Source organism: Trichoderma harzianum (assembly GCF_003025095.1).
Source record: "Trichoderma harzianum CBS 226.95 unplaced genomic scaffold M431scaffold_8, whole genome shotgun sequence".
Taxonomy (NCBI): domain Eukaryota; kingdom Fungi; phylum Ascomycota; class Sordariomycetes; order Hypocreales; family Hypocreaceae; genus Trichoderma; species Trichoderma harzianum.
In genome coordinates this window covers 1,108,743-1,136,512 of record NW_020209256.1, presented here as the reverse complement: position 1 = coordinate 1,136,512, position 27,770 = coordinate 1,108,743, and the positions used below count along the sequence as shown (strand labels likewise).

At 49.0% G+C, this 27,770-nt stretch overlaps 11 protein-coding genes and 3 non-coding genes across 14 annotated transcripts; 9 read left to right on the top strand and 5 right to left on the bottom strand.

Annotated features, from left to right (window-relative positions):
• Positions 1-1,252: 1,252 nt before the first annotated feature.
• On the top strand, positions 1,253-2,339 carry M431DRAFT_556661 (hypothetical protein; the record flags this gene model as incomplete). Its single annotated transcript, XM_024921454.1, has 5 exons — positions 1,253-1,322; positions 1,389-1,489; positions 1,541-1,775; positions 1,833-1,901; positions 1,977-2,339. Exons 1-5 carry the CDS (start codon positions 1,311-1,313, stop codon positions 2,337-2,339), a joined length of 780 nt encoding a protein of 259 aa, XP_024773086.1. The 5' UTR covers positions 1,253-1,310.
• Positions 2,340-2,453: 114 nt separating this feature from the next.
• On the top strand, positions 2,454-5,719 carry M431DRAFT_496708 (hypothetical protein; the record flags this gene model as incomplete). The annotated part of the gene is made up of 4 exons (XM_024917518.1): positions 2,454-2,562; positions 2,635-2,706; positions 2,817-3,467; positions 3,516-5,719. 4 exons carry the CDS (start codon positions 2,454-2,456, stop codon positions 5,717-5,719), a joined length of 3,036 nt encoding a protein of 1,011 aa, XP_024773085.1.
• Positions 5,720-5,823: 104 nt separating this feature from the next.
• M431DRAFT_t127 lies at positions 5,824-5,905 on the bottom strand. The gene has a single exon. It is a non-coding gene; the product is annotated as a tRNA-Thr (tRNA).
• Positions 5,906-7,916: 2,011 nt separating this feature from the next.
• Positions 7,917-9,765, bottom strand: M431DRAFT_89227 (hypothetical protein; the record flags this gene model as incomplete). Its single annotated transcript, XM_024924003.1, has 3 exons — positions 7,917-9,132; positions 9,216-9,389; positions 9,488-9,765. 3 exons carry the CDS (start codon positions 9,763-9,765, stop codon positions 7,917-7,919), a joined length of 1,668 nt encoding a protein of 555 aa, XP_024773084.1.
• A 1,413-nt stretch (positions 9,766-11,178) lies between these two features.
• Positions 11,179-12,737, bottom strand: M431DRAFT_88919 (hypothetical protein; the record flags this gene model as incomplete). Its single annotated transcript, XM_024923960.1, has 3 exons — positions 11,179-11,489; positions 11,592-12,584; positions 12,644-12,737. 3 exons carry the CDS (start codon positions 12,735-12,737, stop codon positions 11,179-11,181), a joined length of 1,398 nt encoding a protein of 465 aa, XP_024773083.1.
• A 386-nt stretch (positions 12,738-13,123) lies between these two features.
• On the top strand, positions 13,124-14,020 carry M431DRAFT_89473 (hypothetical protein; the record flags this gene model as incomplete). The annotated part of the gene is made up of 2 exons (XM_024924029.1): positions 13,124-13,566; positions 13,618-14,020. The coding sequence occupies 2 exons, from the start codon at positions 13,124-13,126 to the stop codon at positions 14,018-14,020; spliced, it is 846 nt and encodes a 281-aa protein (XP_024773082.1).
• Positions 14,021-14,521: 501 nt separating this feature from the next.
• On the bottom strand, positions 14,522-15,101 carry M431DRAFT_496704 (hypothetical protein; the record flags this gene model as incomplete). The annotated part of the gene is made up of 4 exons (XM_024917517.1): positions 14,522-14,524; positions 14,552-14,806; positions 14,866-14,987; positions 15,041-15,101. The coding sequence occupies 4 exons, from the start codon at positions 15,099-15,101 to the stop codon at positions 14,522-14,524; spliced, it is 441 nt and encodes a 146-aa protein (XP_024773081.1).
• Positions 15,102-18,321: 3,220 nt separating this feature from the next.
• Positions 18,322-19,209, top strand: M431DRAFT_119156 (hypothetical protein; the record flags this gene model as incomplete). Its single annotated transcript, XM_024912059.1, has 1 exon — positions 18,322-19,209. A coding segment is annotated over one exon (888 nt), but the record flags the coding sequence as incomplete, so codon positions are not given.
• Positions 19,210-19,378: 169 nt separating this feature from the next.
• Positions 19,379-19,880, top strand: M431DRAFT_509677 (hypothetical protein; the record flags this gene model as incomplete). The annotated part of the gene is made up of 1 exon (XM_024919338.1): positions 19,379-19,880. A coding segment is annotated over exon 1 (341 nt), but the record flags the coding sequence as incomplete, so codon positions are not given.
• Positions 19,881-20,212: 332 nt separating this feature from the next.
• M431DRAFT_t128 lies at positions 20,213-20,292 on the top strand. Its single transcript has one exon. It is a non-coding gene; the product is annotated as a tRNA-Arg (tRNA).
• Positions 20,293-23,018: 2,726 nt separating this feature from the next.
• Positions 23,019-23,113, top strand: M431DRAFT_t129. Its single transcript has one exon. It is a non-coding gene; the product is annotated as a tRNA-Ser (tRNA).
• A 1,033-nt stretch (positions 23,114-24,146) lies between these two features.
• Positions 24,147-24,696, top strand: M431DRAFT_509674 (hypothetical protein). The gene has a single exon (XM_024919337.1). It carries the CDS (start codon positions 24,293-24,295, stop codon positions 24,587-24,589), a length of 297 nt encoding a protein of 98 aa, XP_024773078.1. The 5' UTR covers positions 24,147-24,292; the 3' UTR covers positions 24,590-24,696.
• Positions 24,697-26,755: 2,059 nt separating this feature from the next.
• On the top strand, positions 26,756-27,022 carry M431DRAFT_496697 (hypothetical protein; the record flags this gene model as incomplete). Its single annotated transcript, XM_024917516.1, has 1 exon — positions 26,756-27,022. The coding sequence occupies one exon, from the start codon at positions 26,756-26,758 to the stop codon at positions 27,020-27,022; it is 267 nt and encodes an 88-aa protein (XP_024773077.1).
• Positions 26,880-27,534, bottom strand: M431DRAFT_461890 (hypothetical protein). Its single transcript, XM_024915363.1, has one exon. It carries the CDS (start codon positions 27,436-27,438, stop codon positions 27,055-27,057), a length of 384 nt encoding a protein of 127 aa, XP_024773076.1. The 5' UTR covers positions 27,439-27,534; the 3' UTR covers positions 26,880-27,054.
• Between the last annotated feature and the right edge of the window lie 236 nt (positions 27,535-27,770).

The window sequence follows — 27,770 nt, the reverse complement described above, 5'->3', positions numbered from 1 at the left end:
TAACGAAGGATGGCCGGGCTTGCATTCCTTGGTCCGCACAACGCAGTGCAACTGGGTGTCTCATTTTATATACGCCATATCAATCGCCAAGAAAATCTTGTGGAACCTCATCCAGTGGCAATGATACTGTAGTATCGTATTGCAAACGGAACAGTCTCCATATGAAGCCAGCGTCGTAGTGCTTTCGCGCAACGCAGCCATCCGTGCTCGAAATGCAAGGGGTCATCTCAACAGATTGATCTCCCGACCGCCTTCTCAGCTGGCATCCTGGTTCCTGCAGGTAAAGAAACACACTGATAAATAGCTCGTCATTGATATACTTAGCCATTCAAGAGTAACCTTGATCCCACGTGGAGCTCCTGGGCCACATGTAACGCATGACGGAAGCTGAGCCTACTTTCCTGAAGCAGAGAAAGCTCACGCGCGAGCTGCCCGCAAAGATGAGCTTTATTTTAAGCATACGCACTGGGAGTACCTTAATTTGAGAGCTTATTGGACGGGATTCGGGGACTTCGGTGGCCGAATTGGGCAATTTGCACATCTTCCGCGGGGGGCCAAGATGCCAAGACATGAAGAGATGTTTAGCCGCAATTGAGACTCGACCGTTTCAGTGACCGAGTAAGCAAAGGGAATGCTCTTCAACAGCGGATGTACAGCAATGGATAATGTATCAGTTTGCAGTGGGAACCTTCAGCCATTATGGCTAGGGTGCAAGCTGAATCACAGATATGGAACAATAAGATGCGAAGTACCATGGAATGGAAGCTATAGAATACCGATATGGTTAGTATCTTAAATAGTCTTCCAGAACAAACCTAGCAACTGAAGGTAAACACAGTACATCAAAGCACACGAAAGGACGTACTTGGAAGAACATCTGAACCTTCAGCCAACAATGACCATAGATAGTTCAATCACCCTAATTGAGCGGTGATTGAAGTACCGCATGAATTCAATTGCCTTAGGAGGACTTTATGATACCTATTGTGGACTGGCAGCTAACTGGTTTGTCACAGGGCTACTGAGTTTCGTCATATAAAATTGAAGAGCTAGATATGAGACACAGATTCGAATAGACTTTTAGTATTGTAATGGTATATGTGCGAATATCATGCCATATGTTTCAGTAGTACATGCAGCAATTGTAACAATTGCCATAGGCCACCAGCTGAGCTTCTGTCACGTGCTTTCTGGAATTATGTGCCAATCAGTGATGAGGCTGAGCGTCGTGAACGCTTTCGTCCTAACAATAACGATATCTTATCCATTGTGATCGCATTCCTAACATTCCGGGTCTTTGTACAAACTTGATGGAAGAATTAGTGAGTCGCTAGTGGGTTCGAAAAAACTAGTTGGAGATTACAAGTGCTGACTATGGTATGGTAAAGCTTCCAGGTCGGGTCGGCCTTTTGGAGGTCTATCCGCATGACGGCCTCTCCACGGACGACCATCACTACCCAGACGACGATCTCTCTACAACGGATATTGAGTCTGTCCCAATGTAGCTGGAAGAATTTGAATGCTTCCTTACCATCTATAGTATCATTGCGATACACGGGCTTGACACCTCAGCCCCGACAACATGGGAGTACAGGTCTCAAAACGGGCAGACCATCAACTGGCTCCGTGACAAGGATATGCTCCCCGCAGCCGTTCCGCGCGCATGCGTCATGCTATACAATTGGCCTGCCAAGTTCTATACCAATGCTGTAGATCTAACGCTCCATGATCTTGCCGAAGGTCTTTGGTTAGACATCCATGGGAGAAGATGCCAGGTCGATTATACACTTGTTGGGCATTATTGATCATGGCCTTGCTAATTCTATGAATAGAGGCGTGAACCAGTACATCGACCCATATTATTCATTGCATCCTGCTTTGGTGGGCTCGTAATCGCAAAGGTCTTTCTCAGCCATCCGACTTACGCCCATAACGCTTATAGAGTCTCAACTAACACTTGACATCGCATCGCATAGGCCCTACACTCCGCAGCTTCAAAGACAAGCACCTACTCGTATTTACGAGATGCGACGGTGGGGATTGTATTTCTGGGAACGCCCTTCAATGGCACACCAATGCAGAGACAAGCACAATGGCTAATCGCATATGGGAACCTCAGACGCGAGGACACTTCCTGTGCTCTCGTCGAGAATCTTGCTGCAGAGGAAACGAATACACACCTCAAAGAACTTGTTGATAACTTTGCCATAAGCGTCAACTCCGCCAACTTCTCTATTCCCATACATTGCTTCTACGAAACCCAAAAGACAAATCTTGCCAAAAAGGCACTCCCTCCATCATTGGCGAAATACATGCCCTATAACAGATTTGTAAGTTAAGTTTTAAGATATGAGTGAAAACTGATTTGCTTATTCTGCCCCTAGATAGTGGATAAGAATTCTGCATCACTTTGAGGCTTTCAAAGCACCTACCTCAACTGTACTCACGTTATGATGAACAAGTTCGCTCCTGGCACAAATGAATACGATCGTGTTAGAAATGTTGTAGTTGACTTTGTTGAAAATAGTCGCAACGTTCTTGCTAAACGCAGCCCTGCCTATGGTTAGTGATCTCCCTGTACCCTACGTTATATGACTCGCTATGAGATAAGTGCCTAGCTAATCTTCAGCCCAGATGGCATCGTGCTGCTGGATGATTTAGTGCAATGGGCGTTGAAATGTCAGCCTCTACTTGACTGGCGATCAGGTAGGCATCACCTAAGGAAGATATTCTTATCTTCTTCCCAAAATGTTGAACATCTGCTATTATCCTCGCTCAAGAGCAAAAAGCCTTCGTTAATGACTGAAATTTAACAGAATTGGAGACTCGACATTCATTTACATCGCTAGTACCTCTGGACCATCCAACATGGTTTACCCACACCAGTCCATATGTCTCCTGGTATCGAGAGCTACGGGGAGTGCTGTGGCATCGCAGCGAAGTTGGAGACCAATCAAGTCCTCTAATGTACGTGGCAAATAGGATTGAGGCGGCCTGCACAAATTTGAAAGCTCTCTATTTCTCAGGGCTAGGTGCCCAAACAACCGAAGTCCTTCTCGGTACCAAACCCCCCTCATACACTCATCTGAATCAGGTCATTCAAACGCTCCTTGCGCAATTCTTCCACATCGTTAAGAATGATGTTTCAGAGCTCAAGAGAAGTTTGAAGATTCTTATTGATAACAGCAATGATCTTGATGACTTAAAAAAGATGATGGCAACCAAATGGATGTCGCCATCCTTAGATGTGTCAAGAGTTTTAAGACAGCTCCTTTTTCTTCCCAGGGATACAAAATTCATGCTTATCATTGACAACGCGGATTTCATAAGCACCTCTAATTCCCTGGCCAAGTTTCTGGACACTTGTAGCAAAAGGATGCCGGTCCTGATAAGTGGCACATCAGCTATCGGAATAGACAGGTATATTCCCGAGGCAAGAATTGTGGACAAAAATACGGAATATACTGGTACGAGTACATGTTTCCCGATTGCTTTCGAGATGTTAACACAATTAGAATGCTTGGAATCTCTCAGATTCGCAGCCATCCACTTTCGCCGGGATAAAGTTGCGTCTGCTGATGAGGGCACAAACGACTGGATCTTCGCTCATGATGCGTACAAGAAATTCCAAAGAGAGGATTCAGGTATCCTATGGATCGAAGGGAAAGCTGGAAGCGGCAAATCCATCCTGGCGAAATCCCTGCTCCAGAAACTGCAATCGCTGCCGAATGCTAACAGGGCAGCCGACCTCAAAGACATAGTTGTGGATTGGTTTTACAGCAGACGGGATGGAGAAATCACAATGGCTCATAGCTCCATGCTCCGATCTATTGTCTATAGAGTGTTCAAGGATAGCCAGGAGACATTCAATTGTTGTAAGGCCTCCTACCAGGAGCGGCAGCTTCGACCAGATGGCTCCAGCGGGGAGTGGTCTTTTGATGATCTTCAATGCATTATAAAAAGCATCGTATCATCAAGTATACCTATCATATGCATTTTAGACGGTCTCGATGAGTCTGCAACAAACGAAAATTTCCAGAGGACCCGTGAGACTATTCTACGGAATCTTGTTGAACTCGCCTTGATACCCGGTTCTCAAATCAAGTTCATCATGCTTAGCCGACCTGCCCCTGACATAGTCATGCGGTTCAACAGTCTCGTTGAAAGCACTACGCCCTCCAAAAAATGCCACAAGATCATTCTTCAGCATGAAAACAGGCAAGATATTCTTCGAATTATTGACAATGGCTTGGTTGCTATTAAAAAGGTCATGGAGTCCTTAGATTCATGGGATGAGGACAACAGCAGCAATGAAGATCCGATGCCGCTAGATGAGATCTTCGAAGAGGTGCCCCTAGATGCTATGAATGGCATCCGAACTCACTTAGTCAACAATGCCAATGGCGTTATTCTTTTGGTTACGCTTATAGTCGACCAGCTCATGCAGCATTGTCGCACTGGTGGAATCACATTAGAGGATCTTGAAAAGCTACTCCATTCTCTCCCACATGATCTTATGGAATACTACGAATACATGGTCAAGGAGCTAGAGCAAAAATTGGATAAAGATCAACTAGCAAGGTCAAGGAAAGCTCTCATGTGGGTAAGTGGAACAAGCTTCGTACGAGCACTTACCATACAAGAGCTGTGGGATGCACTGGCTATCCCCGAAGACGTTCAAAAGGCTCTCCAGTCGCAGAAGGATTACAGACAGGCCACTGGATCTTATTTCAAAACGTGGGCTGGATTCCGCAGCATACTTTACACTTGGTGCGGACCTTTTATAGAAGTTATGAGGGATACGACTCGGCGATACGGCCCTCGGGACGATCGAGATCACGTTGAACCGAACTACGTCGTCCAACTTTTACATCAGACTGTTAAAGACTTCTTGGCAGATGAGAAAACGTCAAGTACACTTCGTTTCCAGACCGGCGACGCGATACGATTCGTGCTAGGTTCTACACATATCCATCTCCAGATAGTCTTGCCGCAGAATATAACAGCATATACACAATTCAGAAGAGATCCCGACAAAGAAGATTTCATGGACAATCTGATCAATTATCTCAATACCAAATGGCTGCTACGCTTTAGTCTAGAGGCCTTTAGCAAGGGTAACTCTATACAGGAAGCGATGCCCGAAATAAGTATCTTGTCGCACCTTTGGGTTCAAATCAATACCTGGTATGAGCTAATCACTTCTACGAATCAAATCGAGGGGTTTGTATTGTCCGCATGTCTGAACGGTAAGAACGTGGCCATACAAAATCTGCTCCATATCTGCATCTCGTCTTTCGGGAACTTCCGGTGGTTGGAGATCCAGGATCAATGCCTCGATGGCGCACTCGTTGCAGCAGCGAGAATCGACTCACCGGCACTGGTTCGGAGACTCCGAAACCACAGAAACGTGTGGGACAGAGCAAGTGAGTTAAGGAAGAAGGCTATTCGACAAGGGAAGCTACAATTAGCAGCTGCGCTTGGCACCGAGAATTATAATCCCGAAAGGGACCTGGAGCTTCAGATGGCTCTTGGGGACTCTTCGGCAGTGAGTGCCCTCCAATACGATTTGGTGAGTTCAACTTTCGGGCTGAGGAGGTTGATGGCATCTGATAGAGCTCGTCAATATGGCGTGCAACGATGTGCAGAGGACGAAGCTCCTGTGAAAGACAGAGAGAAGACAGAACAGTGTATTGATAAACTCCTTGCTTTCTTTTAAAGCTCGGGAATATACGTCTATAGTGTAAGATCGATTAAACAGGTGTTCATAAGATTAAAAAGAAACATTAATTCCATTAGAAGAATATAAAGATACAAAAAGAATGCCCACTATCAGAGTCGAACTGATCACCTTGTCATGTCAAGTATTTACTAGTGACACGCTATACCGCTTAGCCAAGCGGGCGAAGAGCTTTTGCTGGCTGTCTCGATTTGTTACGATGCGCCAGAAGCTTGTTGTCTATGTGTAGAAGATGGTCTAATTCAAGAGAAACGGACGGTTTTAGTTGAGACGCTGCGTAATATAACCACGTTTCTTGTTGTGCTGTGATGTGGGTCAAGTTGCATCCTTCAGACAATTTGAACGAGCTATTGAGCGTTTCTGTTTTTCAATGTGTTGGCCGAGTAGGCCGTGTAAGAGCTTTTGATATGTTCAAAGATAAATTGTAGTCCTTTTACCTTTATTCTCGGCCATGTAGAGCAGGACTAATTTTCGACGGTCCAGCTTTACCTATTGCACGTTAAAACGATCAAACCGGCTTGGTCTGCTACTGTTCAGACACTTTACATGCTTCAGGAAATTCCATTGAGTGCTTGACACTGCCCAGAGTGTTTCTGCTAGTGCAATAGAAAATAACAGATTCAGGTGGTCTGCCAATATGATGATGAGGAGGATCAAATATAAATATAAAGGTCTTGGGGTTCAAATCAACCCTGCTGTGAGGGATTTCTGATGAGGAAAGCGATGGAGAAGGCGTCGTATATCTTCCCGTCTGCCTAATATTGATCAGACTGGCTCCGTAATCGCAAACGTTCGGTAGGTCGACAAGACGAAGATAAATCGGCAGAGTCGACCCATTATACCAGTCCAAGAAAGGATGCTAAGACTCAAATTTGCAATAACATCACAACATGGCATGTTATTCTCGAGTCTTCGTACGATTAGGCGAAGATGCAGAAGAAAACTCAAAGATACCCTCCATCTTCTCCCAGACATGACGATCACCTCAGCTAAGACACTATCTTCACAGCTAAGCCGACCAACCATCCCAGCTCCGAAAAGAAAAGGATTGCCGTCTCCAACTCCACGATAATATAACGGAAAAGACAATCACATCTCCAATTTCCTCCCCAGTCATTTCCCCAGACCCTCTCCACATAGTTCCTCCTCCTCGCAAGCTTCTCCTCGTACCTCCGAGGATATATCCTAACCCAACAACTTAGGCAGCCGTATAAAATTATTGGAGTAAGCAGCCACAAACGGACCGCGCTACAAAGACCTTCCCTGCCTGTGGTCTCATACTCAGCTAACTCCTCAACAAGCGTTGGTTGGTGCAATCTGTGCTTTCCGTATACGATAGTAGGCGTAAGTCTTTGCCAAGCGCGGGGAAAGTGGAGGGGGGAAATAGTTGGAGAAATGACATTCACACGAGTGGGCCATGTGCTTCCCAGGAACTTGTGGGTAAGGGGACAAGCTTTTTTTTAATGATTCATGGCTTGCAAGGTACGAGTATACGCGGGTATTGATTAAAGCTTTAAGCGGTAGTGCGAAGTTGAAGATGAGGTTAAGGACTCTAGTTCTGTCTCCGCAGCTGAGAGTAAGACGAATAGTCCAAGACGAATAGTCTAGAACGCTCTCCAGCATTGCTTTCAACAGCACCTCCAAGTAATAACCATTCACAACCTACGAAATACAAATCACATTCCAAAGACAAGACAAAACAAACCAACAACCAAGTTCCCCTCTATCACCATAATTTCCATTTCCCCAGGTCAAACCCCACCGACGGGTCGCTTATAGCAACATTCATTAACCGCTCGGAAGCTGATCCGCTCGGCCAACTTCCGTAGCTCCGTATTCAAAGAGCGTCTTTGCCCGAAATAAGTAAGTACCAACGAGATGCCGGCATGGGGTAACCGTGGCTTAATATCTAGCGCCATGGTTTCGATTATGGAGAAACACGGCTGTCGGCAGGAGATGGTCGGATTTGTTACATAACGTAGTCAATGATTGGTAGCAAGTTGGTTTCTATCGTTGATTATCGGAGAAACAAGAGTCATGCGCAATTGGTAGATGTTGAAAGAACAGGATACCATGTCAAGTTGACCAATTTCTTCATTGTATAGTTCGTTACGTTCGTAGCTAGATAGTCTAGACCCTCATCTCTATGGAGCATCACAAAATCGTTCTAATGCGTCTACGCCTTCTCCTCAATTTGGTGTACATGGCCAAACTCCTCCTCGGCGGCCCGCTGCTTCTCGTCAACAGCCATGTCCTTCTCCTCGGCATCCTTGTTACCGTGCAGACCAATCCTGTACCATGGTAGGTCAAACAGGCGGTCCATGCTCTCAAGGGTGCGGCCACCGGTTTCGGGTACAAAGAACCACACCCAGAGGCCACCCACGATAGTGACGGCGGCAAAGCACCAGAAAGTGCCCTTGGGCGAAATTCCACCCTGTGCATCGGGAAGCAGCATGACGGGCACAGCTCGCGAGTTGCCGTATTGGTTTGCAAAGTGAAGAGTCATGGCCCACGATGTAGCCAGGGCACGAACACGCAGAGGGTACAGTTCAGCAGTGAGCAGGTACTGCATGGAATTCCAGCCAAGAGCCCATCCGGCGCCAGAGATATAGATCATGGCAATGGCGCCTCGGCTGGGGCCCTTCAAGTTATCGGGCAGGACATAGCTCTTCACAGTGCCGAGCTCGGGCACGGCAGTGAGGAATCCAGCGACGTAAATCATGGAGATGGCCTGGAGAGTAATACCAATCAACAGTGCGCGCTTGCGACCGATGACATCGACGAGGAAGAGGGCGCAAATCATTGCCGACACAAACTTGATAATGCCAAAGACAGCAGTGACAAGAAGCGACTCATTAGTTCCAGTGATACCGAGGATCTTGAAAAGATCCGGCGCATACAGGGTGATGGATCCGGCACCAGACCACTGAGAAAGTAGTTGGACCATGGACGAGAGATACACACGGTAAAGGTTGCTCTTGTCAAGGACAAGTTCCTTGAGCTTGCCAAGCCAACCAACGCCTCGGCTAGCCTCCAGTTCATGATCAAGGCCAGCCTGGATCATGCCGATTTCGCGGATGATGTACTCGCTGTCAGGTGACTGTTGGCGCAGGCGGGCCATGTTGTGAACTGCCTGGTCAACCTTGCCCTGCTTGACAAGAAAACGTGGCGATTCCCACTGGAAAAACATCAAGATGAAGATGAGGCCACTCATCATGATGTGCAGACTGGTCGGGATGAGCCACTGGTCTGCGCTGCTGTCGCTAAAGTGAAGCTGACATCCATAGTTTGCGAAATAGGCCAGCACGATGCCGAGATAGACGGCACCGGTGAAGAAGCACGTACACAGACCACGAATTGACGCAGGCGCAATTTCGGCAACATAGATGGGACTATACGACGAGAACAACGCATCGTGTTAGTTGTACACGTATAGAATGGTGGGGAGGGGTTCTGTGCCAAGGTTTATACTAACCCAACGACGGGTGTCTGTCCCACACCCAGACCGGCGATGAATCTACCGGCATAGATGGCGCCCAAGTTACCGCGGGAACCTCCAATCATGAAAATCATGATGCCAACAGCCCAGGTGACGCACAGCACTCGCGTGGCATTGATACGTCCGATGCGATCGCAGATTAGGAAGGCACTGCATAGAGAAAAAATCAATGGTCATTCAGCAACAGATTGTCGCAGCGGTTGTGGAATGGTTGGGCTCAAGCGAAAGAAGCGGTGACTTAGACTTACATCAAAGCACCAGCGACGGAGCCAATCTGCACCATGGCAGAGACATTAGCCTTAATGTTGGCCTGGTCCACAGTGTCGTACGAAGCATAGTTGATGGATTCTTTGAAGTTGTCTGAGTTGAAGGCGCCCGAGATCAGACCCTCGTCGATGCCTCGCGCAGCACCAAGCAGTCCAAAGGAAAAGACTGCAAACCAAAGGCGCCAGTTCAGCGCTCCCTCTGGCTCTCCCAAGTCTTTCAACTTGAAGATGTTGACCGGTTTCTTTGCCCCAACACCCATCGTGGCGGCCTTGACGCAAGTAACCAGCACCGCGAAAAAGACAAGGCGATAAAAGACTGGTAGCAAGATGCAAGGGCGAAAGACAAGATGTGAGACGTGCACCAGATGGCGAGTCGAGTGCTGATCTGTAGAGGTCTCACCTTGGGGGGTAGATCTCTCGCTTTATATTCTCCAGCATGTGGCTTTTATTGAAATCCTTCGCGCCAGCAAAACACACAGCTGGCACAGTAGCAACCACTTTCTCCAGCAGGATGTGTCCACATCTGCAATCTATCGGAGGACCCCGGATGGTTGTGTAGCCCATAGAAAGATCCAGCCCCCATCGCGACACCACGCTGGCGTCTGCAGCCGAGTCACAGCCACGTCGTGGCCAGAGCCTGACCGATGCTAAATGGAACATGCGGCATCCTAACCGGCCATGCAAAAACTTATCATACCCCGCATATCGGTCTTCTGAAACTGTCGATTCTCACCTCAAGAATCCCAGTAACAGGACCACCGGTGATCCGCAACAACTCCACGAGTTTGCCGCCTATGACGAATGAAGAGATGGAGCGTAGCGCCCCGGAGAACGCCCAGTCATGTCAAGCTGTCGTAGATCCGTGCTGACTAGTCTGTTGGCTACCGGCCCGCCAAGAAGTTTAATACTCTAATTAATCCGGGGTGTGGTGAGGGGAACGAGGCCGGTCGTCGGGACGAGTTGGGGACGGTGGGGGGATCGGACAACCTCCGGAATGCCTTCGGTGAAAACCAAGTTTTTCGACTCTCCAACTTCACTTCCCGTGTTTTCTTCTAGCTGATGACATTCATCCTAGCTGAGGATGAATTGCAAGCTGTGGCCTTGCTTGCGTCCAGGGATGGTGTTCTGCGGAGTGGTCAGTGCAGATCTCAGGTTCATGTGACATGCAGCTGACCGATCACTTCTCGGGTTACAGAGAGCTGGGAATCGCCAATAACATGGTTCCAATTGTCATGACGGCAAATCAGGCTGAGCGCAGCAGAGCATTTCTCCATCTCTATCGAATCAAGCCCGTTCAATATTGACTGACCATCATTCCTATCCGCAACACGATAGCTTCTCCAAATTCGCTGCCGTTTAGCTCGCTTGCTCGTCAGCTGGCCGCGGAAAAGTCCCACAGAATAAGTGTTTGCCGATGCCTCAGCCCAAGTTCTTTTCGCCCCTGGCCTAGCTCCTAGTCGTGACGACTGCCACGGGGCCTCTCCGAGAGGGGATTTTTGAAACCATGTAATTGGGGTAATGTTCTCTAGCATGCGAGTCATTCTCGTGCCGTGTCACTAGCAGACTCGTGGCAGCCGTTAAATAGTATAGGGAATCGGTCCTCCGACCAAATCCGGCGCCAGTTACCATATCAAGTAACAGCGATGGCAATCCTCTTGAGAAAATTCTATTGTTCATATCCAATATCGGCCCCAGAGGGCGTATTCCTCCTTTGTGCCTCGGAATTGAAATTTTACCTCCGTCACATCCTGAAAGCCTTCTTTTTCCTTTGGCTCTTTGAACCTTGATGCGAATCCAGTAAATGCCAGCTTGGGCAGGATCTCTCTCTTCTCCGGATTGAGTGTGGCATTGTTCGCTCGAACTGCATCGTTATGTTCACATACTATTACTGGCGTTGAAAACCAGACACACCGGATGGGAACGACCGCCTTTTTGGCCACCTCGATCCACAAAGCCCGCGTATCGGGATCTGGGTTGGTGTTGTCTGTGCTCTCATGTCAGCATACGTGTAATATCCATCAGCGTGGGATAAGGTAAGGTGCCACTAGAGATCTGGATGTAACCGCAGAAAGGGAATAGCACGTACCAACAGCTACAGATTTGCCCTCTTTGAGCAAATCTTTGGCAGCTTGGATGCATTTGTCGCGGGACTTGAGTGTATCCTGATTCACTCGCTCATACCCGAGTGGCTTGAGGCATTTGAAATAAAATGTACTCTTCCCCGCTCCGGGAGGGCCGCAGAACAAGATGACATCTTGATCGTTTTTCCTCTCAAAGAGGTCTTTGGCAGTGTCGGCTTCTCCGTCTCCATCTGGGAGGGTAAAATTTACTAGGTCAAACTCTCGGATAAAGTCCCTAGGCTTCTCTCCCAGGAAAAACTCCTCGGGCGTTAGATAATCGATGCCGACGTTGTGTGCGAAATTCCTGTCGGAACAGCTGAAATCCTTTGCTATTGCTGCAGCAGCACCACCGTCTCCTTTGCCAAGAACAGCGATGCGACCACCTGCGTCGCCGATAAAGAAGCTTCCTTTTAGATCTACCTCCTCCTCGGGAATCTCAAGATCATCGCAGAGTTCTTTCCACATGCCTATCCTGGGCTTTCGATAGATGTCCTTTGCAGTGGCCGCATAGACGGATGTGGGGAGATCAAGGCTTGTGAGCACGGCATTGCATTTTTGTTTAAATTCCGCAACACGCTTTTGGGCAGTAGCCTTTGGTCCCTTGTAATTTGCATCAAAGTGCAGTGTCAATCCAGCCTGGTTGGAGAGAATCACAACATAGTAGTTTTCCTGCTCATACAGCTCTCGTAGCCGGCCAGGAACTCTACTGTCCCACCACTTCCAGTCGGCTGCATTGGAGGCGTGCTTCTTTCCCGACGATGTAGTAATGAGCGTCGAATCGAGGTCAAATGCGGCAATCTTCCGTCGCTTTTGGTGGGCTGTGTCGTCTTGCTTCTCGGGCTGGTATCTGCCTACCAAGAGGGTTGCGGGAACGTCGTCGGAGGGGCCTCGTTCTGACCATATCGTTCGTTCCTTTGGTTTCTGGGAGGCCGGCGTGAAAAAGCTCGCAACGGCGGATTCTAATGGGCGGTATTAGCCATTGAAAACAACCAGTGTGCAAGAATCATGCAGGCCTTACTTGTAGTTGTGCTCTTCACGGCTTTTTTGAGGGGCGGAGGGGAAACGGGAGCGCCAGGATCTTTTCGCTTCCTCGGGGGACTTTTAGTGGCCATTTTTCGACTGTGCAAGATGCCAGAGAGGCGCGTGTATGCTCTAATGCCGTGTACAAGAGACGTTCGGCGCAATAGAAGCATGTGCATCCAGTGATTAGAAGTTGCTGGGGAATTGAGACGGAACCGAAGCCGAGACGAGACGCGGCGCATGTGCGACTGAGGCGCGTGATCACGTGCAGTCCTGAGAGTCACTTTAAGCTTTCACATCTTCCACGTATTTTAAAGAATGACAGTTGAACCTCACGAAATCGACATACAGCGCCTGATAACGCCTTCAATCTCCATCAATCACGCAGGATTGATTTATCGCAGCCTCAATCAACCCCAAGGACCATCCATTCTGCACACATTTCGCTTGACTGAGCGCACAGCCTAGCTTCATCACCATGTACGAGCTGTTCCTCACAGCCCTCGTTGAGGACAGCGACATCAACACGGCCCTCGCTGTTTTGAGCGGTTTTTGCTCTATGCAGCCATGGGAATCCGTGAGCCGAGTCATTTATTTCCAAGGCCCTCCTCGCCCGTCCGGAATCACCAACCAGCGCTCCTTTGAGAAGCCTATTCGCAAAGAGGCCGCTCTGCTCTGGAAGGAACTGCATCAGAATCTTTCTCGCCAGTCATTTGTCCTCCAGGCTCGCTATGAAATCTACAAGGATCGGGACTTGGGTCCTTCTGCCGAACCAGTTGATCTCGACACTGTGTCAGGCATCCTGAGATGGACAGACTTTCCAGATCCCCCTCGGAATCAGCCCATTCTCACTCAACGCAAAAAAGTTGAGCTTTGGGAACAGAGAAAGCTACTCTCTGTGCTACGAGAAAACAACCATCAGTCAGTTGTATTTTGCCCTGGTCAATTTCATTCCATACTAACAAAACCCAGGTACAAAACAGAGACAGTAGAAGAGATGTACCGCTTCTTTCGCGACGATGTGGAATTTTGTCTCACCAGGCACTACTTTGTCGGACCGCTTGAGGATTATGTTCCCCTTGCAGCCAAGTCGGCTCCCCCAACGGAACCAAAGCCTACTCTGCCAGCTTGGGACTCTCTCACACGGGTTGATTCGCAGAATCGCTGGATTCTCCAGGTCAAGGCGCATGTCGTTCAAGATAACAAGCCAGATGAGATAAAGAAGGCACAGGACCAGCTTTTGAAGTTTCGCACAGATCTAGAAGGCGTTTTTGAATTCAAAGTCATTGACCGCAAAGTACACGACACTCGAGTGGTCATGCAGCAGCAGGGTGTTCAGGTACTCCCGCAGAAAGTGCTTCTGGGAAAGTCATGATTTCGATGCCGTCTTATACCGGCCTCCGAATTTTGGCCGTGTAGTATCATTTCTATTTCGTCTACGGAGTACAACTCGAATACCACACCTGCGTTCAGTCTCAATAGCGACCAGGTAACAACATCGTAACGCCGCTACGACATATCTTACAATTCACGCTACGAATGCGAAGCAGAAGCAGTTATAACTTAGACACGAACTCACGTATCAACCAAGACCTCACGCTTTTTCGCATAATACTACTGCAGACTTACTTTTAGCAGTTTACCCAAATCAGAGCCTACATCCAATTATGGCGAATCTACAGTTAATTTGTGAGTGGTTGGCAAGTCACGCAGCCATAGAGGAACAAAATTCTAAGTAAGAAATGGGTATCTTCAATCGCCAGACACCCCAAAATGCTCGTATATTGCTAGTAAGGCTATTTAACATGAATCACAACTGCATATACCATTATGCAGAAACCAATGTTTCCGCTCCCTCCAATAGAAAGTGTTACCCTTACTGGGCAACCTTGGCAACCTGGGCAACCTGGGCAAGGCCAAGAACCTCGGTAAGGTTGTCGACACCAAGAGCGACCTCAAGGGTGGTAAGTTGGCCGCCGGTGGCAGCATTGAGGTACGCGTTGACGGCGTTGAGGTCAACACCCTGAGAGACCATGGCGAGAGCCTCACCAACGATCTGGACAACGTTGTTGATGCCGGCGGTGGCAACGACCTTGCCCTCAACACCCTGGACAAGGCTGACAAGCTTGGCAGCCAGGGTCACGGGAAGAACAGCCTCGATCTGGGAATCAATAGATTAGCAATGTACAAGTAACGGAACTAGCTGGGTTCTTGGTTTACCTTCTGGACAATGGGGCCCAGGAGGGCGACAAGCTGGGTCTCAAGGGCGACGACGTCGACGACAACGCCCTGGGTGATTCCACCGAGAAGGCCACCGACATCGCTGACGAGAGATCGTCGGGCTGTTGAGCAGTTAGCAGGAGCTACTACTGATGAGAATGGATGGTTCACGAACCGAGAGGGGCGGCAAGGCCAGTGCCGACAACGAGGAAGAGAGCAGCGAGTCCGAAACGCATTTTGGCGGTATTTGGAAGGCAGAAAATATATTAAAAGAGTGACTGAAGTTGTGAGAACTTCTGAATTGTTTGGCTTGCTGTGCAAAGGAGTGACTGAAAGCGAATTGCTTGCTGATGATGATTATGAGAAGTTGTGGGTGAATTGGTCTTCTTTATATCCTCCGACTTCTCTCTCCTTTGTTGCTCTCCTGGTCTGTTTCCTACATCATCTCCTCGAGTGATCGGCAGTCATCTCATTAAGCTTGGTCATATGTATCAATATGCGAGCTATCCCCTGCAGCTGAGATTCTTCTTGACAGGCTCGCTTAGGCATCAAGACAGGCATCGCGATTAGAATTCTGGTAAAATCTTCAGCAGCACCAGGGGAGCGAAACATAAAGCGCCCAAGCATGGTGCAGCATCTCGTGGGTTAGTCTCATAATTCGCCGATCTGGTCGCACATGAGTCGCTTGCTGTGCGGAATGACATAGAGAAGCTGCCAGAGAAAGGGGTACAGAATGAAGATCGCAAGCTCTCTTTACGCTTGGATGTGTGGAGAGCTTAGGATATCGCTTTAACTAATTTCCCAGCGATATCTAGGATGCTGGGAGCATGAGAGGACGGAACAGCTTAGGGGGAACAGGGTGCAGTAGCATGCAAGATGTCGGCAGTGGTTGACGCCAGAATGTCGAAAAATGACCGAATGTGAGCCACAAGGGGTTCCAGCCAGAGGCAGCACGCCATGGTCAGAGGTGGCCTCTATTGGGAAACGACGAGATTGTGATGGACCTGGATACCCCAGACCGGGATTCATCTGCCCCACGATCGGCAGATTCATAGTGCTGCGCTAAAGTTTAATGCTAGGATTGCGATGTTGGTTTGACTGAATTGATGAGCAAACGGAATACCCCATTTTGCATTTGGCAAGCTTGTTTAGCAGTCTACCAGGATTATCCCGAGTCATGTTTTGTTGATGCAAGTTGATCGAAGCCAACATTCGGCGACTTGACTGCGGGTCCGCATACAACATGAACTCACCTTTTACACTACATCAACCACAACGCTGTGGCCACTTCTACTCTTATCAATTTATTTATTTGGTATACGAAGAGGGAAGCTTTGTTCGAGTTGATGTCTCTTCCAATATACAGCATGCATCTTGCAAAGGTAGAAGAAAACAGCATCATATCTGCGAGAGCCGTAAATTCCCCACCAGATCGGCATGCATGCATGGTACCAGGGCCATCCCAATAACAGCAATCTCTTAAATAGGGACAACGACGTCAGAGAAGCGAACAAAGGGGCTGGTACTTAACCGGGAGAATAACCGGTTCCTGAATATCGCTATGCCTGTCCTTTTTGAGACTGGGATTTGCATCTCCGGCTTTTGAGCCAATTTGACTACCATTGCGATCAGCAGAGTAGTTGGCATCTCGTCCTCATCAATGATCATTGGATCCTCTTGGTAGTGATATGGGTTGATGGGCTAGTTGCTAGCGATCTTGAGCATTGCTCTCGAAGCTGGATGCCGGTAATTCCGGAGATGAAACTCGTTTAAAACTGGAGTAGATGCCAGCCCCCAAGAGATCAGATAATTCGAATGTTGAGGCTGGATATGGTCAGGGGCTGGGTCATGTGCGTCAACGATTGAATAGATCAACATTCAACATATAAGGTAACGGAGACGATAGTCCGATGCCATGCTCGCGGTGAGAAAAGGATACAGGCGATGAAACTTGTGCGTTGGACGGGCCTACAAATGAGCCACGTAAGTTGTATATCACACACATCCATTACTGCTGTCATCAAATAATAGACTGGGAAATAAGTGAATCTGAGCTTTTTTATTTGCATTGATAAGTTTCTTTCCATGTTCGGACATGAGAGCTGAGCTTCCCATAAAGACCCGTCCTGAGTGCGACCCCCAAGGCCAAGAAATGCAACGCGGATCCTCCCGTTTCTCCATCGGCTTGGCATCCAACTGCCGAAAATTATGTCAAGCTACAAGACGTCTGATGGGCTGATCCGCTTTTCTACGTAGTAAAAGTAGAACATGATGCATTGGCACAGAGATTTTGTACTCGACGTCCTGTGCTTCAACGAGGATTACATCTTGGTGTAAATCCGGAGCGAAGCGGATGAAAGATGGTAAACGCAGAGACAATGAAAAGGCCTGTAAGAAAGGGGGCTGTACCAGTAGCTCTTTGTCCATGCACTGATTTACATGATGAAGATGCTGTAATGCAACGCTGGTCGAAGTCAAAACAGGTCGAAGTCACGATGAATGTCAATCCGGCCCTACTTCCCAAAAGCATTACACATCTCAATTCAAAGCCAGGCCGCTTAGGCTCCAGATAAGCTCAAATCAGGGCGTTCTCTCTGCGGCTTTAAGATGAGGCCACTTGACATTCTTGAGTTGCGTATTTCGCCGTAAAAAGTTCTCCAACCAAGCTTTCCCAAGCGGCTCATCATCGCCACCAGCTTTGACAACCTTGGCAGCGAAATCTCTGACCTCTTGGTACGATGGCGGGAAGCCCAATTCATCTGAAGCTAGAATCCATTGTGCTAGATGATGCTCTTTGTCTTTAGAAAGGCGCTGCTTGTGTTCGTTTGCCTGCCTTCGTGTGACGCCGCCGCTTAAACGCTTTTGAAGCGTTGCTCGAGGGACTTTCCAGCGTTGTGCAGCTTTTCGTTGAGAGAGGCCGCCTTCGATGTCTTTTATGGCTGAGAGGACGTTGTCTTCTGTATATTCAGGCATTTTTTGATCACAAGAGCTAGCCAAACTGCTGGGACAAAGAACATCTTATCATCACGAGAAAACGCGGTTGAACGATGGTGGTGTTGATGAGGGAAAACGCGCGTGTGGCCCATTTGGAGGGTGGCCAGCTAGGCCATGCATCCATGTAATCTGACTTACCCTATGGCCAGAACATGAACAAGAGCAACGAGGTAGACGGAGCATTGTAGACATATTACTATAGGAATCAGGAAAAAGTCTCATTCTTCATGATACTAACAGTTATTTCAGACATTAATTAAACCGACGGATTCTGTGTGCACCCGAGTAGGTAGGCAAGTTTAGCTCCTTGGTGGAATAGGCAGCAGCACCGCATTAAGACCAACTCGGCATAACCAATGCATCAATCACGCATATTTCCAACAACGTGAGAAGAAACACAATTCATTCTGTACATCACTTCTTCAATTGATACGCCTTACGTTAAAAATCGCGTTATCCAGCATGAAGACTTCCAGCACGAAACAAGCCTGTAAACATTCACATCTCTACTTGAATGGCTCACCACATGCCAACACGGTAGGCTTCAAACGCGCAACAGAGAGACAACGCATTCTAGCAGCAACCAAAGATGGACGCTTCAGAAAACATCTCGGTTTACTAACGCCCAAAGAGCTCTTTGAAGATGGAATGACGTTTCCTGGGCCATTAATCCTCCCAGATGACGACCTTGCCGAAGATCCAGAGTATCCGCCGCAAGATTTCCGTGAATGGAGAGATGAAGAGGAGCGAAACCCAGTGACTCGAGAAAGAAAGACCATCTACATTGTACCAAGTCCATCAATTACACAGGAAGTGTACAAAATGCAGACATGGTCCGTCTGCACCTCTGCGAATGCAGCAACAAACCGGGACATGCAAGCTGCCGAGCCGCCGAAGCTTCAAGATATTCTAGAGTACCTGTCCGCCTTCTTCCACGGCATGGACGTGAAACTCTTCACAAAACCCTTTCAGTGGAAGAAATGGGACAAGTACACCGGCACAATCCTGAAAACCCCCGACACCGAGCGACGTATTGGACTCTTGACGCCTAGCAAGGAGCTTTTCGGCATCCGGTGCCGTGCGTCCCCAGATGGAGTGTCCCCCATGCAGGTCAACTTGGACGACATACTGGACGCTCTGGCAGAAAACATCCCGTCAGACGTACACTCTGTCATGATGCTGCTCGACATGGACATGTACGAAGGAGACGGCGACATCTTCACCGCCGGCCGTGCATACGGAGGCAGCCGGATCGCAGCCGTCTCCCTATTCCGCGACCACCCGCTCTGCGCACCTCCAGACGACGGTCACGCATGGCCAGCATCTCACTGCGCAACCTACATCGACCAGCTCTGTCACGAAGTCTCCAACCCATCCACCAAGCAAACAAAACGGCAACCCCCTCAGTCCCAACGGCGAGACGGTGGCGGCCCCTTACACGTGGCAATCGAAGCAGCCACCATACATGCCGGCCGCACGATCCCGTCAGAAGCACCGACAGCCCAATGGCTTGGGAGAGTGGTAGTGACCATGGCACACGAACTGTGTCACTGTCTGGGACTGGACCACTGCACGTACTTTGCGTGTGCGATGCAGGGGTGCGGCAGTGTCGACGAGGCACAGCGGCAGCCGCCGTATGTGTGTCCTGTCTGTCTAGAGAAGCTTTGCAGTGCGATAGGGGAGGGTGTTGTTGACGGGTGGGAGGACGAGGGGATGAGAGCTAGGTTTGTGAGGGAGCGGTATGAGGCGTTGAGGAGGGTTTGTGGGAGATGGGGGGATGCGAATGTGTCGAGGATGTTTGCTGGATATAAGGCTTGGTTGGATGCTGTTATTGAGCGAGGTTCTAGAAAGGTTGTTATTGTAATTGATGACTGAATGGGTTTGGATTGACAAGATTATGTATGGGATATATAGAAGTAGAAGCTAGGCTGTGTTATGACCGGGGGGATGAGTGATACTGACGAACATGTTCGAGCTGGCCAGTAAAGTCTTATACATCAGCTCTTGATTATAATATAGACATAATGGCATAAGGTCTAAAAGACACATTTATCACCGGGAACAACATGATTGTAATAAACTACATGCAGGTGGCCATGGAAACCCTTACCGATGTAAGTCGCGATTATCGAGTGAGATATTCACAGCAGCGAGAGACGCACTGCCAAACCGAGAGTAACCTCAACCAATACAAGGCTAAATCAATTCAAAACTAAGATGTATACAGTTCAAGCACGTGTAGTTCCCTATCCAGGACTGTTCTTGAAGTTGAAAACTTGCACAGTTCTGCTGAAGGCATCACTGCAGATACTCCAGCTGTTTCAATGAGTTTACGAAAGCACCAAACATCAAAGGCCGTGTGGCTCAATGGCAGAGCGTCTGACTACGATTTAGTATATCAGGAGGTTGCAGGTTCGACCCCTGTCTCGGTCAAGATTATTCTTTTTGTCGCTTTTCCCCTCTGTTTACAATGAACGAAAAGTTGGATAGAAAAGGCGCAATCACATGCCATATTCGTTATTCGTCTTTTTTTTTTTTTTTTTTGCAATTGCTTACAATATTACGGCATGCAGCAATTCTGCCTCTTGAACACGCTCATCCACTGATATTGACTCTTACTCGTATCTTTGGGTAGCATCTCAAACTCACCCCGCTGTAACATTGAGCCATGTCGTGCTATGTGGGGGACTAAAGCACTCAAGTCATGACAATTGTCCGAGCTCGCAGGCGATTCAAGTTTCTAATTCACACAAACACAAGAGTAATGGTGTCGTCATTCCTCCGCCTACGACTCATCAGCTCTGCTACCTAGCTGAGACCCTGCGAGCGTCTAGCAAGAAGAAAGAAAAACTCTTCAAGCCCAAGCTAGCAGAGCTGGTGCCGTGCCGCCCTCCATGTCCCGAGATGTGTGTGTGCCAAACAAGGCATTGGATATAATAGCTCGACATCACTTCTATGTACTTTGTCCCGTACTGTACGTGAACACCCCCGACGATCCTTCTTGGTCACTGTAGCACAGACAGACGAGGCTCCGATTGGCCGATGGGTTAGACGATGGGTAAGACATGAACAAGCTCAGTTCAGTTGATACCCAGCTCGACTCACGCTAGGCCAACATGATTGCGGCCTGTGAGAACGACCTCGGGATGCTTGCTAGTTCAGTGGTCACCTCTGCAGGCGCGCGGCCTCTTTGTTTTCGCTTTGAGAGCTTGCTTGCTGCTCAGTGGAACACGTTCACGTTCATCCATCCACGATGCATATCCACGATGCATAATTCGTATTTACCCGTGGCTCGGAAAGGATTTGTGAGCCGATAGATAGCACACACCACCGTCGCATATGCGGGCAACATGCGACTCTCTCTCTCTGTATCTCTCTCTCACTCTCAACCTCGTCTTGACACGCTCGTAAAAACAAGAAGCCGAACGTACATAAATGCTCCCCCTCCATCCCACCTTCAGCCTAGCCGGTGTGCAGGGCTGGGCGAGACTAAGCCGAGAGGACAAAGCGGGATTGCTTCCGACAATCCACAGCTGCGATGGTTCGCCCTATGGAAGACGCACACATGCAAAGCGCCGATGCAATGGGACGTTGCTGCAGAAATTTCTCGCCAAATAGTAAGTCGCAGCGTCGTTATTACTTGCCACGGTACGGTACGAGTTACGGGACATGCAGCAGCAAAAAATGCAGGCGGATAGGCAAATTTCGTAGAATCACAGTACAGTAGTGTATACAGGTAGTCGCGGGGCCCCCTCAACGGCGAATTACGGCTCGCCACACTTCTGCGGAGCTTTTTTGCTTTGCTTGCTGCGAGCCTTGAAGCAGTGAGAGAAGAGAAAAGAGAGCGAGAGGTTGACAGACGAGAAGGACTTGCAGCTCTCCCCCCCCCCCCATGTCACAGCGGTGAAGGAGAGGAGGCTTTGCAGCGCTCTCGCTTACGCCCGTGCATACAAGAAAGGACCATTTAGGATCGCGATGGCCACTTGGCAGCCCTCAGATTGGCTTGTATTCGTCGAAAATGCCAACGCAGATGCTCTCGTTACTGGGTTCTCGATCCGCGCAGCGCAAAGTTGCTGCCACGGTTGGTTTTGGTTGGGTCGGGCCACACGACCTGATCGAGCTTGGTGCTTCTGGAATTTGACCCAACCAGCGTCTTCCAAAGTTCCAACCAACCAGAGGCCGAGAAGAAGAAAACCTCTCTGTCGTGTTATTTATAGCGACTAGGAAGAAAGGTGGAGAGTACTCCGTAAGAGCCGTCGCTGTCCGTTCGGGATGATGCGATAACGGTGCTTTCGAGGTCCATCCGTCCACACGGAATGTAACCGACAAAGCTCCAGTCCAGCCATTTCATCATGACGGCGTATCGTTCTCGTATGTACATAGAAGCAAAGGGTCTCCGTTTTTTGCATCCACCAGTGCTAGTCAAGTCAAGTACACAAGAACTCGTTCCAAGCTCGGTGATGGAAAGCCGTTAGAACAACGCCGTTGACATCCAAACCGTCTAGTCTTTTGCGAAAAACGGAGCCCGTCAGGAAATAACGGAGGGCCGGAAAAGCTGTTCAAACTTGTTCAAATCTGGCGCCTTCTTTTGTTTCCGGCCAGCCACAGTGGAGCAGCGAGAAGTGGCTCTTGTAGCGTCGGGTTTTGTGTCATTGAAAGAGAAAAGTTTTTGCTCGTTCAATGGGTGGCATGTGAGAAGGACAAAGGGAGGCGATTTTACCTGGGCCAACAACATATTGAGCAAGAAAAAGAAGAAAGAATTCTTTGACAGAATGCTTTGGTGTGTCTGATTATCCACGTCACAATGACAATTCCGGCACATATTTTGCTTGCAAGCATTGTGCAGCTGCAGGTTCTTGATCCCATTCCTAATACTTCCGTAAGATCGAACAATGCCTCTTCTGTTGCAAGCCCACTGTATGGGAGGCTAGATTACTCGCACATTTTTTTCCATTTCGCGCAAGACAAAAACGAGAATCTCTTTGCACCAATCCCCCCATTCAGTGGATAATCATCATTTGTCAATGAAGCAACAAACCTCTTGCTCTCAATTGCAAAAGCCAACTCTCCTATCATTCTTCAACATCAGATGCAAAGGAAGAGGTTGTCCGATGACAATCCCTTATGATAAGACATAGTATGCATACTTTTCAACCGTAGACACTTTGGCCGAGTGGTTAAGGCGATGCCCTGCTATCAACAGGTATCATAGGCATTGTGTTCGCACGCGCAGGTTCGAATCCTGCAGGTGTCGGTTTCTTTTTTTCTTTTTCTTTTTTGCATTTTCCCCGTTTTCCTCTTCCACCCTCTCTCTCAATAACTTCTCGGTAATCTTTTTGCCCCGATTCCAATCTAGTGTGCCCTCTTTTCGTAAGACTTCATCGTCTTGTCTCATCGTCAAATCCATCCGTCTACCCCTCCTTCTCGCTATTCTACCCCCAGTTACTTAACCCCCCTCCCTCGGGATCATGGATATTTACAGTAAGTAGCCAGGGCAAAAAGCAGTCAGATCAGCCCAGTATATTAGCACTCCAAGCTTTTTGTTGGGCTCGGGAAAGGCCATGCAAACTCAATGGGCTTGACAAGGGCCGTTGCCTGTACTCGTAGCCAGCCGGCTGGCCCTGGCAAATCGCACGCCTGCCCAGCCCTCCCCCCATAGCCCATAGCCCGATCTAATGCAAGGTACGCAGGCAAGTTTGGTGAAAATGCCGCGCCTCCATACGGCGGAACTTTGGGGCCTTAGCAACAACCTCCCCCCTCCTCGCTCATGAGGCTTGCATGAAGCGTCGTCCGTCGTCGTCAGCAATCGTTAAATTTTGAAAGCTACCCCTCACAGCCTTTGCCGGATAGTCTCCGGGGAGAAGCTTGGCTTGATCGATACGAGCTTTTTCTTGAAGCTTGTTATTTCCCTGCTAAAGATGCTAGTTTTGATCTTGACTGACAGATCATTTATAATCTTTCCTTCTCCTCAGGGCGAACATAGCCCACGGTATGCTCGGAGCTGAAAGGACGCTTTCTCAGGAACCGGCTTCACTCGCCTTCATGCCAATTGGCCAGCTGAAATGCGCCTTGCATGACTGGCACATGCCTTCAATATCTTTTCCCTTCTGTGTACTCGTAAAAACACCCGTTAGGCCAACGCCCTCCCACCATCACATCAAGATCCTTGCCCAGAGTTGCAGCAGTAGCTGGCCCCCAAAGCTGCCCGAAGAAAGCCACAGCTGGCTGTCGTGCGACCCAGCACCAGCACAGTACATGTTGCTCTGAAAAAAAAGGTACAGGCAGGATTTCTTTGGCCTTCAAGTGGAGTTCTTTGGGCAGGACACTTTTCTGAGAAGGATTTTTATCCATGCTGGCCCCGTTGCCGCCAATCAACGGCCATATTCTTGCAGAGTTTTTTTCTTCTTCTTCTTTTTGTTGCTCTCCCGTTCGAATGAGCAGATTCTTTCATGTGTCAAAGGGCCTGAAGCTGCAAGAAGTGACTTCGATATCACATTACATGTACATGGGTTTCACTGCAGGAAACCTTGGTGTTGCCATTCAATTCCTCTCGTTCCGCAAGCATGAGTGCTTGTTACGACGGTATGTACTCCCCGATGCTTCCGATGACCGGCGGCCGCACGATAGTCCGTGTTACTACATCGTTGTGCTTCGACCTTCGCAGCTCGTGGAAACTGATTTGAGAAAATCCAGTAGTTGCAAGCAATGTCACCCCGCCGTCAAAACTTGAACGTAACTCATCCAGCAAAGTCAATTGACCCAAGCAGAGGACCTCCGTATAGGCCAAAAGAAGTCTTCCTTGCAAGTGAATCTTAGCCATATAGGTAGCTAACAAACTCTTCCACCGGCAACATGTTCCTAGCCACTCCGAGACCAAAAAAAAAAAAGAGAGTTCGACTACTGCCAGGCACAGGGTTTGCGCATCTGATCGTGAGAAAAGCTGCAGGGGTGCATTTTTGTGTAGTGCCGTCGGGCTGGAATTGGCCAACCACATGGCAGCCCTGCCCGCACCTCCACTTGACCCATTCGGTATCGTGGGCTTTTTGGACGACAGCTTTTGAATTCATGGTTTGGGAATGGATAGCAAATCCCCGCCAACTACGTGCTTTTGGGTGCTCCCACACTTTTCTTGGTATGTAGAAAGACGTACTCGTACTGCCAGGTACATATTTCTCGTAGAGGGAGAATTATTGCTTCGTTTGACCGAGTGTTACACGGTTGGGGTCAAGAAACCACAGCATGACGGCTCGGACCGGAATGACACAGCACTTTCGTCCCTCGGGGTGTGAGTGAAAAGCGCAGCGAGTGGTACCGACAAATGCAGAAGAGGGCAACACAGCCCTTGCCAAGAGGGAGGGTAGGACAAGAGCCGGCATGTGCTTTCGGCTAGAGCTGCAGCTGTTCATCCCGGATGAGCAGAAAAAGCCCCCTCGGTCCAGGGCAAGATAAGCATACAGACGGCTCTTGTGGGAAGAGCAGCCTGTCATTCAGACGACAAACCCCGAGCTGCATCTTTCAGACGATGTCTGCAGAATGTGGATGTAGCAAGTTAACCCGTTCTAGCAACCCAATGGCACCCCAAAGAGTACATGGAGTCGTATAGACGACCAATCGGTTGTCCACGCACCAACTCGTCAACCTCGTCTCCAGCACGCCAGGCAACGGACGGTCTATCCAAGATCTAGACTGACCTTTGAACGAAGTCCACGCCACTGCAATGTTAGTAATCATTGCAAGATGCTGCTAAGACCACTCGTAGTGCTTTCGCACCACAGGCAAAACTGTGGATTCTAGACTGGTCAGAAGTCCCCCGTCCATCCGAGCAAATCCCCATCAAACGCCGTCCATGAATTCCCGCCACTTGCAATGGCGTTATCAAAAAGTCCAGACCATCTCACCACTACCCTACTCGTACATATGCAAGAAAGAAACTAGGATTTTGACCAAGCGGTTAAACGGAGTGAAGAAGCCGAGCATGCTGTGCCCCGGAACTGACTTCTCGTTGTGGCTGTAGTCGTCTGAACAAAAGTAAACTAAACTCCAAGAGTTCAGGCACCAACAACAAGATCGAAAAGGCGCACGGCGCAGGCCAATGCAAAAAAGATACAAGTTTCTTCTTTAGCCCAGGTCGCGTGCGTGGAGACTGCCAAAAACGTGGCTCCGAGGGCTAGACAACCAACAATCTTTTGACATCGAGGGCGCTAGACGCATTCAAAGGGCCCAAGTCAACCGCCTCAGTGGGGCCCGATGACAGAGAGGCGTATCACTTGTTCAACCGACGTTTTTTGTTCAGATTCCCTTTTTGGGGCCATCATGAGTTAAGTAGTCGAGTGTTGTACGAGAAATGCAACCACTGGACGCTGTGCAAGTGCAAGTGCTTGATGGGACGTGATGGCGCTTAAACCTGGGGATTTCCCCTCGCGGGTAGGCTGTGCAACGAGATAGGATGGGTTTACCCTGAAAGCATGTGAAAGGTTACCCGTGTTTGCGGTGGCGAGGATTTGTATCGTCGTTCGCAGTGGTGTCCGAATCCGGCCGGACTGGAGTCGTAGTTACATGAATTTGGTATTTGGACTCGCACAAGCAAAGCAATATCGCCGATTGGAAACCTTGATATTTCGTGCAGCCGGTGTACAAGGTTGATGAGGGTTGTGCGCCGAGCAAAACGCATCAAAGCTGCAATCGAAGTGGCACATTGCAACTTGAAAAAATTGGCAGAAAAAGAACATGGGCTCTGCCAACAGCATCTGCAATCGCCCAATGGCTAAATGCAATCCCCCGAGTGGCTTCAGTTCATCCAGACCTCTCGAGTCGAATAGCGTGCCAAGGTGATACAATTGTGCCATCCACCATCCATTTCGGAACCCGCCAGTGTGGTCGAGCCTAGGAAGAATGAATGAACCTGGGCCTGGCAAGCAAGCCGTTGGTAGCCAAGCCCCAAGGATGCAAGGATTCGCGCTCCGGAGATGGCCTCCTGTTCCCAGTGCCGGGGGATGCGCTGACTAACCATCTCTGGCTGGATCATCGTGACAAGGCAAGGTCTGGGACGCTACGGGGAGAGAGATATGATATAGAGTTCAAGTGGGATATCAGTAATGAGATGCCAGGTAAGAAAAGACACGATGACCTGCACAGAATACGCGTGTACAGGCGGAGCATTTGATTTCGTGCATTCAATCTCAGTCCTGTCGGTCATCATGGCACAATCCTGAGAGACGGAGCGGTTTCTCCCGACTCAATGGCGTTGGCTGCTCTGCGTCCAAGAGTCAGAAAACTCCTATTGTTAGTAGCATACCAATCACTCGTCTGACAATGACATGATCCTTTTTCGCGACTCCTTTTTCTGGCTCTGTGAAATGCAACGTTGGCTGTTAAGGGAACTGCTATATCGTCTTGTCTGGTCAACCCCCGGAAAACCACCAGACGAACTGCCGACCCTAGGCTGATCTGAAACAGCTGTGCATAGGGGAGGCGAAGAAAAAATTCAAGTCGGCGCAGCCGGCTTGTGCAGGGTTGAGAATAAAGGAGGCTGAAGAAGTTGCCAAACTTATCCCCCCCAAAGGCAAGCGAGGAAAGCATTAGGAAAAAAAACTTTCAACCACCATGGAGCCCTGCTCGGGTTGAGCCGTGATCAGGTCGTGAGCCCCTCACTTCCCACCCTCCCCTGTTTCGAGTCTTCCGATTTTGCTTGGATGCCAGAGTCTAAAGGATTGGGCCTAGACAGAGGGCCCGATTGCGTTGGCACTGGGCGGCGGATCCAGCTCAAAGACCCATGCAAACCCGCTCTTTGATTTCTTCTTTTCAAGCTCTTTGCTTTTTCTATCCTTCTTCTCAAGCTAAACCAGGGGGTCAAAGTACCGTACCAAATGGCGGGATACTTGCTCGAGTACTTTGCAAAAACACACCGGTCT

Bases quoted from the DNA above. Each gene is read 5' to 3' on its own strand.
- M431DRAFT_509674 (XM_024919337.1), top strand. From the start codon at position 24,293: ATGAGCAGATTCTTTCATGTGTCAAAGGGCCTGAAGCTGCAAGAAGTG.
- M431DRAFT_461890 (XM_024915363.1), bottom strand. From the start codon at position 27,438: ATGCTTTCCTCGCTTGCCTTTGGGGGGGATAAGTTTGGCAACTTCTTC.